General features: G+C 41.5%; 2 protein-coding genes across 3 annotated transcripts in view; one reads left to right on the top strand and one right to left on the bottom strand.

The window, feature by feature from the left end:
- Window positions 1-218: 218 nt before the first annotated feature.
- MPEG1 (macrophage expressed 1) lies at window positions 219-2,636 on the top strand. The gene has a single exon (XM_026683771.2). The coding sequence runs from the start codon at window positions 296-298 to the stop codon at window positions 2,471-2,473; it is 2,178 nt and encodes a 725-aa protein (XP_026539556.2). The 5' UTR covers window positions 219-295; the 3' UTR covers window positions 2,474-2,636.
- Window positions 2,637-6,629: 3,993 nt separating this feature from the next.
- The window catches only part of DTX4 (deltex E3 ubiquitin ligase 4), a 44,523-nt gene continuing 39,708 nt past the window's right edge, over window positions 6,630-11,444 (bottom strand). For both annotated transcript variants that reach the window (XM_026683772.2, XM_026683773.2), the window contains exons 7-9: window positions 10,838-10,999; window positions 10,332-10,421; window positions 6,630-9,596 (exon numbers count right to left, since the gene is read on the bottom strand). In XM_026683772.2, coding sequence (XP_026539557.2) covers window positions 9,363-9,596; window positions 10,332-10,421; window positions 10,838-10,999 — 486 coding nt within the window. In that variant the 3' untranslated portion in view covers window positions 6,630-9,362. The remainder of the gene's footprint in view (window positions 9,597-10,331; window positions 10,422-10,837; window positions 11,000-11,444) is intronic.

Below are 11,444 nucleotides of genomic sequence, written 5' to 3'. Positions count from 1 at the left end.
GGTATCAAATAGAATTCGCTTGTGTTTTTTTTAATATCTATGTTAGTAATAGTTTATCTAACGATTTGACAAGGATACCTAAACTTCCATTTGCTGCCTTTTTTTTCATTAGGGAAGTGAAGGTATTATCAGCTGCCTGTGAGCTGGGTAGAGGGAATTAATTCCAAAGAGGCATCATCTGTTTCATGTTTCAATTCCTAATCTTAGCATAAGAAGGAAGTCCCTGCTAGGGTAGCCACAGCCGAAAAGGCAGATTAAACCATTCAAATGATTAGTCCTCTCCACTGCTGCACCCATGAGTCTTTCTACGGCAATCTCTCTCTCCTTGATGTTCATAACATGGACATGCTGTGCACGAGAACCACCAGAGTGGCATCCTCCTGCTACTGGGTTTCAGAAGTGCCAAGAAGCCTTGAACCGTCCTGTGTTGGGAGTTCTTCCTGGAGGCGGCTGGGATAACCTGAGGAACTTGGATATGGGTAGAGTGGTGAACCTCAATTACTCTTTGTGTAAAATTACAAAAGATGGGGCTTACATCATCCCCAATGACTTCTTCACCGTTGCTCTTAAACAAAGCTTGCTGGAGATGAACTCGGAGATCACTGAGTCTTGGATGGATTATCAATGTACCACTGCTGTTTCCATCAATGCAGGGCTGTCTTTTTCCCATATCAATGGCAGGTTCTCCAGTGATTTCCGCAGGGCGAAAACTCACCAAGTGAGAGATAAGTCTGTGTCCACAAAAGTTCAGATCAGGAATTTGATGTACTCTGTAAAAATGGACCTGACCACAAAGTTAGATGAAGGCTTCCATCAACAGCTTGTCACCATTGCTAACCAGCTGGAGAAAAACAAGACTCAAATGGCTAACTACTTGGCAGAAATCTTAGTGTTGAACTATGGCACTCATGTTCTCACTGGAGTAGATGTTGGAGCCAGCCTTGTTCAGGAAGACTTTATCAAAGCTACCTTTGTGAAAGATGGTCAATCCATGAGAAGTGCTATCACTGCTGCAGCTGGTATCTCTTTCCACAACATCATCAACTTTAATGTGGGTGTTTCAGTGGGCACAGAAGACAATTTAACCAAACAATACCAAGGCAACCGTACTAGCTCTAGAGTGGAGAGCTTTGGGGGTTTGCCTTTTTACCCTGGGATTACCCTGAAAACCTGGCAAGAAAGCATCACCAATCAGCTGGTGGCTCTTGACCGTTCAGGCTTGCCTTTACCATTCTTCATCACCCCAGATAATTTGCCAGGACTTCCCAGCCCTATTCTGAAGAAATTGTCCAAGACCATAGAATCTGCCATTGACCGCTATTATACATTCAACACTTATCCCGGCTGCATAAATCCAGCTTCACCCAATTTCAACTTCTATGCCAATGTGGATGATGGCACCTGTGAAGGGACGGCAACCAATTTTACCTTTGGAGGAGTCTACCAAGTGTGTGCTCGACTAGAAGGCCCTGATGCTGATGTGCTCTGCCAAGCCCTCGAGCAGAAGAACCCCCTCACTGGAGACTTCTCCTGTCCTGTGGGTTACACCTCCATCAAACTGCAATCTCAACAACATGAGGAAGGATTCAGCCACTTAGATTGCCATCAAGACTGCTTTCTTTGGAAACTTTTCTGCAAGTGGATTTGCAACGACATTTTCACTCTCTCCAAAGTGCAGTTTAGCTCCCACTGGTGTGCAGCGAGAGGCCCGGTCTCTGAAACCTCCACATTTCTCTTTGGAGGACTCTTCAGTGCCAAGAGTACCAATCCTGTCACTAATGCTCAGTCCTGTCCATCCAGGTACTACCCGCTGAAGCTTTTTGACCAGCTCAAAGTTTGTGTGAGTAGTGATGAGAGGGGAAGGCGACATTCGGTGCCATTTGGGGGGTTCTTTAGTTGCCAAATTGGAAACCCACTGTCCGGATTGCTTAATGGGACAGAAAATGACTCATACCTCAAAAGGTGTCCGGCAGGATTCAGCCAGCACCTGGCTCTGATCAGCGATGGGTGTCAAGTGGAATATTGTGTCCAAGCTGGCCGTTTTACAGATAAGCCTTTACCTCAAGCCCGGCTGCCCCCCTTCACTCGCAAGCCAGCCATCAGCTTCCTTGCTACCGATATCATCCTTGTTACAAGCAGCAATAGGGATCAGACCTGGGTCAAGGATCCACAGACTCAGCAATGGAAGTTGGCCAACTTGGAGGAGGTGCTCCACTACCTGAAGAGTGGTGGGGATGCTGGTAGGGGTCTGTCAAAGGGAAAAGCAGCAGGGATCGCCATTGCAGCCACTGCTGGCTTGGCCACTTTAATCGGACTAGTTGTCCATGTATGTAAGAGGTACAAGAAAAGGGAGTTTAGCAAGACAGAGGGAGAGAAGACATGTCTGATGTCGAATAATCCTGTTTATGGCCTCCTGCCTGAAATGGAGGAGGAGGATACACTCCAGCCAGAGCAGGAAAAACAACCAGTTTAGTGGCTTATTAACTTCATGCCTTTTACCTATAAGTACCAAAATTCTGGTATGGCCATTAGTCATACTGACTGGATCCAAGGTTTGAGATTTCTGTATCCCAACAAGCTTTGCTGTGTGCTTTGACTCATCTCTTTATTACAAGCAATTTATAACCCTAAACAAATGTCTACTGTCTTTCTCTCTACTCAGGAGTTAGATGCAAAATCAGGGACAAAAAATATGTGCTTTCCATTTGATTAGGAATATTGGCAGTTGCCCTACCTGGGCCAGATCACTGGTCTCTCTGGATGGCTGCTTTGACATCAAGTGGCAACAGCAGCTCTGGAATTTAAGAGCGATGGTCCCATGCAGATTGGCTCAAGGGCACCCGTCACCCAAAATAATTCCACATGTGTCCTACTGTTGCATGTAGTTAGCTTGGATGTTACAGGTTAAAAAATGTGTGGATTAGGGGGATTACTTTGGGCACACAGAAGAAAGTAGTCATTGAATGCTGTTTAAAAAGCTGGAGAAAGATTGTAACATCACTATGAGCAATCTAATTCACGCTGAAAGTTTGATAAATGTATTTGGTTAAAGCTATTTTGACAACCTTTGAGAATATGTGCAAATCCCAGGTTGGCAACATGAAGACGCTATAAATAAGACTTGTAAATAAGCATTTGTGTCATCTTTTTTGTTCTGTGTCTTTTGTGTCTTATACTGCCACACCATGCCCAAATCAGTAATGTAAGAATAAATCAGAAATGATCCTGCTGGCATGGTATGTGGATTGACCTTCTTTCTTGTGACAGGTCATTAAAAAGCACAGAAGTTGCAATGGCATCCAAGGTGCACTTCTTCAGGAAGTCACTGCAATCAGAAATGTGGAGGGGCAAGCACTGCCTGACAGATGTAAGCTTTTGCTATCTCCCAGCATCTGCTCTTTTGGGTTTATCACCTGTGGGACAACCTTCTTCAACGAGGATGCCCTCTGGATATGCAGAGTTCAACTCCCAGAATGTTTCACCTTGCCATGGTCATTGCTGAGAATTATAGGAGCTGAAGTCCACTGTTTGGAGAGCTTCACAATTTAGGGAAACTGCTGTAGAACATGGCCTATGAGATATAAATGTGGAAAGCTTATGCAAATCTGTTTTAGCCTTCAGGTGTGACAAGATCTATTATCTCACTATAGCCAATTGCAAAAACTGGAAAACCTTTCATTTTAAATCAAGAGGAGTATCCCTTCTGTCTTCAAAAGAACATGGGGAAGCTATTGTTTAGCCTGTGTTTAAAGTCCTTAATAACATTTAGACTTGTATACCACTTCATAGTGCTTTTCAGCACTCTCTAAGCAGAGTCAGAATATTGCCTCCAATAATCTGGGTCCTCGTTTTACTGATCTCAGAGGATAGAAGGTTGAGTCAAGCTTGAGCCGGTCAGGATCAAACTCCTGGCAGTAGACATAGTTAGTCTGTAATTCTGCATTCTAACCACTGCGCCACCATGGCTCCTTAATAATTAGTGGTTAGTGAGCCATTTTGAAAACAGCAATGTTTGGCATTAGTAAGATGCAACACACTCAAGCCAAACTGTTATTTAGTCTTACTTTCAGATTTAGTGACAATCTACATTTTTATTTTGCCTTTAGATTATTAGTCAAGTGGGGAAAGAGCTCTACAGCAATTTATAGGAAGTAACTGTTTCTAGAATCCAATGGCTACTCACAGATGATTGATGAATGTCTAGGTTGAACTCAGCTCTGGGTGACTTTGTAACATACTTCTTTCTTTTGGTAATAATGCTGGGAAGGTTTGTCACTGTTTTCTACTAAGGTGCCTTTTACAATCTCTAGACTAGCATTTACCCTTGGGATTTCTTAATAGTCTCCCATCCCAATATTTCTCAAGCCAGATCTTGTTTTGTTTTTTAAGTTGAGACAAGGTTAACAAGATCTTAGTTGGGTTGATCTCATCATTATTACTGATGGTAAAGATCTTTACCTTACACAATCATCTTCTTTCTTCTTGCATCCCACCACTGACTAAAATCCACTTGTTGTAACCCACATTTCTCTGTGCTTAGCAATTCTAGACTTTGGAACAATTTCTGCTAATTTTCTTGTCCTTCTCTCCTGCGTTTATTTTAGTTCTGGCAACATGAGAACATTGGAAAAGTTGACTGCCATGCTCTCTTGTAGTTTAAAAGTACCTGGATAGTGCGACTTAGCTAAAATATACTTGCTATATTTTCCCCATCCCCTAATTGTAAACTTAAAATGGATAATATGAGGATTTAACAAAATTATACTCTAGATTTTTACAAGCAGTACTGTAGAGCCAAGTTAAGTAATAATAAAGGTAAGTCGCAATTTCTCTTTTCAAGAGATAGGTATAGTTTGCCTAGAATGTCAGGCATGGTTGGCATTTCTCTTCTTTTTGGTGAACAGGGACATTCTGAAATATTGTTGGATGGATGGATGGATGGATGGATGGATGGATGGAAGAAGGAAATGGGGAGAAGACACAAGAACAGAATTCAAAGCAACTTCACATGTTAGATCTTATTCAGTGATATAAAGTGTGGATGAAGAACAGTAGAGAGGGCTTTTATCTTCCAACAAGACAGGTTTCTTTCTCTTTTCCTCCTCCCTCCCATGAGCTCACCCCACAAGTAAAATACAAGTCTGGTGCATTAGCACCATTTATTCCCTTGAGAATAGGACCTCTGTGCTCAGTTCTTTATATGAATGTATATCCTCGTGGGAAGGGTGTTAGAAAAAGGAAATTTTCCACAATGTTTCAGTGAGTTACTCCCCCTATTCCTGGAAGGAAAGTCCAGCCTTTGGACATGGGCTTTTGTGGTGCCCTTGTTGGGCTTCTACACAATAACCTATTTTTACCTGCACTTGAGATACTTTCATTCTTGATTCTTTTTCCCCTTAAATCACAGTGCTTGTCCTCCTGTTATATGAATTGTCCCCCTTATTTGCCTGAAAATCACAGCAGGCCACTTAGAAAATCACATGTATTTGGTTTATTTGATCCAACAAAGAAATCTGCATGAATAATAATGCATTAAAATATAGTCTAAATTGCAAAAATATATAAATTGTGCTCTTTGTAAAAACACAAATTGAACAGCAATACACTTTAGGAAACAGCATTTTGTATAAAGGAGCCTTAGGGAGCAGTCAAAGAACCACATCAACCTTCTGAAAGCTTGTTTCTATTTTATTTCATTGTCCTGGTTATAGCTTAATGTTCTGAGCAGTAAGGAATCCCTCTTAAAGGAGACAGAAGATGCAAAAAGATTGCACTCAAGTTATATATAAAAAAACTAAAACATGCAAAGGTAGAAATTCAGTGAGAAAACATTTTGACAGCTAAAATAATATCTAGTGCTTTTGCATAAGAATATCTTTGGATTCAGAAAACCAGTGCCATATTTTGAAATGTGATAATTAAAGCTAATGTAGTAAGAACAGCAACTGTGTGGCTGCCTGGCATATTGTGTTCTCGTCAAGGAAACAAATAGAACAGAATATAATTCCAAGTTGTATGAAATGCCTTAAAAGTTATTGAAAAAGCAAAAAAGAAACCAAAAAAAATCAAAATTCTTTCAATCTGGTGCCTGAGTTGGATTTTGTTTCTATCTGACCCAGTTCTGACCAACATTTGATTCTGTAATCACTGCACAAGAGGCAACACTCTGCAAGCCCAGATTTTTCCAGCATTACGACTTTAGCTTGAGGAGAAAGAGACGCTTTGATTTCTGCTAATTGTGCAGTCACGGAAACCCTCAGGAAAGCTTTATACAGTCCTTGACAATTAGCCTCTCTATAAATATGTTCCAAGTTTATTTATAACTCAGTTGGTTTTTGTTTTTCCGCATTCACATCATTTTCTTACATTGAAGAGGGACATTTTGATTTGTCTCCCAATGATTATATACTACTACATAATTTAGGACTACTCCGTTGTAGTGAACAAATTCTGTTCATTTCTGTTGAACTGATTCTCCAACATTTATTGTGATTGAAAAAATACTCCCCTCAGCCCTCTCCCCTTACCGGTTCTCCAGGTAAGTAAACTGTACACGATCACTTTTGAAACAAAAATATATAAGCAACAGACAGAAGCACAGACTTAGAAAAGACAAACACAACACATGATTCAAACTGGCAGTGGAATTTTCCTTTTATTGTTACACCCCAAGGGTGCCATCCTCAAGCAAGGCAACGAACTAAGAGACGGGCAAAACGCACCGTTCACAAACAACAAACAATATACAATATGGCTCCCATATCCCACCCTCCCGCTCCCTATCCCACTACCAGCGCCCACACAATCTGCTTTCGGACCCAAAATTCAGAAACCAAAAACTATCATTCCTGATAAGACTCTTTCATCAAGTTGCTTATACTCTACAATGCAATTTAAAGAAAATCTGGAGAGTTGAAAGAAGAAACCAATCCGCCCAAACAATACAAAAGAAAAAAGCAAATTGACCCCCTTCCATTGGGAGATGCTGATGGCAAGAAAATGATCTTCCCAGCCCTTTCCCTTATCTTGGAGATTAAGTTGCATATGAGGGAATGCCATGGTTATAGAGGAAATATGGTACAAGGGAGAGGTGGCATTAAGAAAACCTTGAAAGGGAAATTTGTTATTCTTGTCTACTACGACAAGATGTTTGAAACCGCAAACCCAGCTGGGAAATGCTCTATTCATTTATTCACTGCAAAAGGGATTTCAGTTTTACGATGGACACTTCAGAACCATTGATAGCCCTTTTTTACTATTACTATGGTGAAGATTTAAGAATTTAATGTTAGGAGAAGAGAACTAGGAAAAGAGCAAGCAGGATATTGTTTTAACTTCTATATTAGGGTATCCAAAAAGAAGAGACTGATACATAGTTTAACTTTTCTAAAGAAATCAAGCCTATGAGCATGTTTCCATCTTCTTGGAAAGAAATACCAATAAAAATGAGAACTTTGGGAGCTCCTGAATATTTACACGCTGCAGTCTTAGCCTTGTGTGACCTCTGTGCTCTTCCTCTTACGTGTGTGTGTGTGTGTGTGTGTGTGTGTATCTACTGTTACCCATGTGGATAAGCATATGGTCAGCTCCACAAAAATGCTCATTTCTTTTATGCTCTCACCTGAACCTACTTCACTTGTTGAGATCTTTATAGTGCCTCAAGACTAATGGAAATGAAAGAGGTGAGGATAACAGATAACAGATAATTAGAGTTGGAAGGGACCTTGTAGGTCATCTAGTCCAACCCCCCGCCTAAGCAGGAGACCCTACACCATTTCTGACAAATGGCAGTCCAATCTCTTCTTGAAAGTCTCAAGTGATGAGTGAGGAATATGCAAATCAAATATACGTAGGTGTACAACATAGATCTATTGATAATTGTATTCATATCCTGTCTGCCCCAATCACCAGACTCATGGTTTTAATCCTGGCCTAGCCCTTTCAAAATGGTGTGTGTATGTGTGTGGGGAAATCTTATTTTAATACCATGGCAATCAATGGCAGTTCTTAGCCTCCAGGTCTAACTTTAAGTACCATTGTGTTACACATTCTACCCTCAAAGTCTCTTTCTCATTCATTACAAATACATACATACGTACACCCACACACAATATATGTGACAAATCCCCCAAACAAGAGGTAAATAAATTCAAATCGGTTTCCGGGGACTCCCCCATACAGAAAGTTCAAAGAACCCACCATGAACTGTGGGGACGAAGACAGGAAGTGTCTTTCCCTCACCGTCCCCCTGATCCCTGTTGATTCTAACCCCCAACAGAAACAGATTAGACGTAGAGCAGCCTCCCCAATGATGCAATTCATAAACAAAACTGGGACACACCGCTCAGCATTGATCTGGCAAGTCAGTTGATGTGATCTAACCCAGAGGGCTAGTCTGCACTTCAACCAAAGCCCAACTTGATCCGGCACACCCCCAGCTACAAGAGCAAAAACAGGGCTTGGCTTTGGAGACAGGCACGTCCAAAGAGATTTATGGCCCCTATTTCACATTCAGTTCAAATACGAGCCGCAATTAATTCATTCTGCTCTCATCCACCCTAAGTGGGCCGCAGAGATTTGGCATGCATTGACCCAGTTTGGAATGCATTCAAGAGAACAAATTTCCAATCTACTTCCCTAAGGAGCAATAAGCAGGCCTCCTGCTCAACTACCTTGGGTGGGAACTACAGATGCAGCCTCTCAAAAAAAGGAAGCTGGCAGGGAGTGAAGTACCAGACCGGTAGACAGCGTATATCATGACTCACATTGAGCCCATGACACAAAAGCAGCAGGGACATGACAACATGGAACCAGGCACCTAGCTGGGTAAGAAAGAAAGGGGGGAGGGAACGACAACGAGAGGGCTGGTTTCAATCTTCTGTACCTCTGAAACAAAGCCATATTTTTTGACTTGCACATGATTCTGCCATTCCAAGCTGCCTGTTGCCCACAGCCATCCCTTATTGTTCATGGACAGAAGATGGGACTGCATCCCAGAGAGGGCCCAAGCCCAGTTTTTGAGATACAAAGCTAAAGTAGCTATGAGTACTGAGGTTAATATAACCTCAGGCCTCAACAGGACACTCCTCCTCATGCTGAAGAGGAACACACAAACCTTCCCAGGTTTGTTTGCTTTTTATACATCAGGTGCTGTGGGCCACATATGAAAATGGGCTGGGAGTTCCTCATTTAAGCAAGCCCACAGCTGCCTAACCACAGCTGAGCCTTTTAAGAGGCCTACGGTAGGAGGATGAGAGGACAGAGCAGGCACAATGGAAGAGGGAGGAGCTTGTTCCATGCACACGCTGCTATACTTGTCACTCCTCCCTTGGACAAAGTCCTTCCCCTTTCCTCTTACACTTTCAGTCCTTCTCCTGCATCACACTCTCCTCTGTTATTCCCTGAGCTGTCAGCTCAGTAAGTACATTGTCTAGATAGTTGGGATCAGGGTAGCCGTGGCCTGTGAGATTGGACCCAAATTCCGTCTTGTGGTGAATCTCATTCCAGATGACTGTATCTGATTCCCCAGTGGTGCTTGAAGTGCCTATGGCAAAGATCAACCTCCGATCCCAGGCCACCAACAGCAGTTTCAGCACCTGCCAGAGGAAATGGAAGAATATTAGAAGGGTATCCAAATGAGAAGGGGCTTACATCACCCAAGCAAAATCACTCGCAATTTTTTTTCTACTGATATTCTTGCAAACAACTGGATTCTGGCGGGAATCTACCCAATGGATATGGATAAATTCCACAAGCACTTCTGTACAACTGAAATAACATTACAAGCACTAATAGAGGCTCCAAAGCCTTCCCTGCTTCAAACTTTCTTCCAGTGTTTCCCTCTTCCCAAAGGGGAATACTCCTGGTTACATCAAGCACATTGGAAGGAGCATTCAATAGGGAAGATGTTGGATTAAGATGTTGGATTGAGAAGACCATGACATTTACTGACTGGCTTTGAATTATTTACTCAACTACAAGCAAACTCTCCCTAGGCAAATTGGATCCTCTTCTCCAATGCTAAGATAGAATTACTCTCAATTGTGGGTGGGAGGGGGATATATGTGTGCATATATGTGTTCCATCACCCTCAACTACTCCGTTGGTTAGAAACAAATACAACACAATCCTTCTTTTCTTTCTAGGCCTCTATTTCCTTCATAGAATCCAAAACAACATAAGCTACTATTGTGTAAGTTGTTCAGAAGAAACTCTCTAAGGTCTGTCAACGACACATTCGTGCCCTAGACAGAATACACTGTTTTTGGTAACTAGACCTTTGTTCCAGAGACACATTTTTATATTTATTATAGTATTAAGATGTCTCCTACCGTTCTGCCTCTTTCACTGTCTGGGAGGTAGCAGTGTCGAGGGAAACCCCGGGCAGTGAAACTCTTTCCAGGACTTGGATGCTCTGGTCCCTAGAAAGAACAGGAAATAATAATTATTTTTCTAGGTAAAAGACAGTGCACATCCAACAGAGTCAACGATCACACAAATTAACTAAAACCTCTTTTTTTTATATGCCTCAAGAAAATTCAGCTTCAGCAGATGGTATTGCCTCATTGAGACTGTAAGGGCTGAGAACTAAGTTGGCTTGGACTACATGGACTGGAGACATCTTGAAAGAAGCTGGTGGCTAAAGGTTTCTATTTTGTTTCCCAGAAAAACTGAAAGATATGACCATGAAGTCACCAGGAATAGTTTGAAACCTTTTTACAGAAGGTTTACAGGAGCAGGATAAAAAAAAAATACAGTTAAAATCTAAATACCACATTGCCCACTATGGTCTTAGTTGCAATTGCAATCCTTTTAAGACCCCTGCCTAGAAACTCACCTGTATTCCTGGTGGAATGTTGTAGATTATTCGGATAGTTTTACAGTCAAGGTGTCCTGGCAGTGAATGGGGGATGAGGTGATATTCCATTTTTCCAGGAGGCTGGGTGCCAGTCTTCACCCCATATATGGTTTTGCAGGTTGGACACTGCAAGCTCCCATCCTAAAAGCAAAGAACATAAATAATAACACCAGCACAGAATTTTAAAAAACATCAAAATGACACTAAGTAATTATACCACCAACACTGTAAAATAACAAGTGGTAAAGGAATAGTGGAAAGATAAGCTCTCACTGTCCAGAATGCTTCATAACTTCATACATCCTCAAATAAAAAAAAACCCACCTAAAAGTAGATTAAGGAAGATTGAAGACAAGGTCTCTTCTATCTCTATTTGCATATTTAGACCCTCCAGGCATTTTATTCAAACTACATGTGTTAAATTCTTCCAACCATAGTTTGCAGTTTTAAGCACAGAGCCAAGTTATCTTTTAAAATGTAATATGAGAATATTATTAGTCCTTGTTTCAATAAGCAGCATGAGAATTGAATTTTTAAAAAGGAGAGAAAATATGTTCCTTCAATAATTAAATCCACCCTCACAGGT

This window comes from Notechis scutatus, chromosome 1 (assembly GCF_049901735.1).
Source record: "Notechis scutatus isolate UNSWTSFEM ecotype Mainland chromosome 1, rNotScu1.2, whole genome shotgun sequence".
In the NCBI taxonomy this organism is placed as follows: Eukaryota; Metazoa; Chordata; class Lepidosauria; order Squamata; family Elapidae; genus Notechis; species Notechis scutatus.
This window is presented reverse-complemented; position numbering and strand designations above follow the sequence as displayed.

Bases quoted from the DNA above. Each gene is read 5' to 3' on its own strand.
- MPEG1 (XM_026683771.2), top strand. From the start codon at position 296: ATGAGTCTTTCTACGGCAATCTCTCTCTCCTTGATGTTCATAACATGG.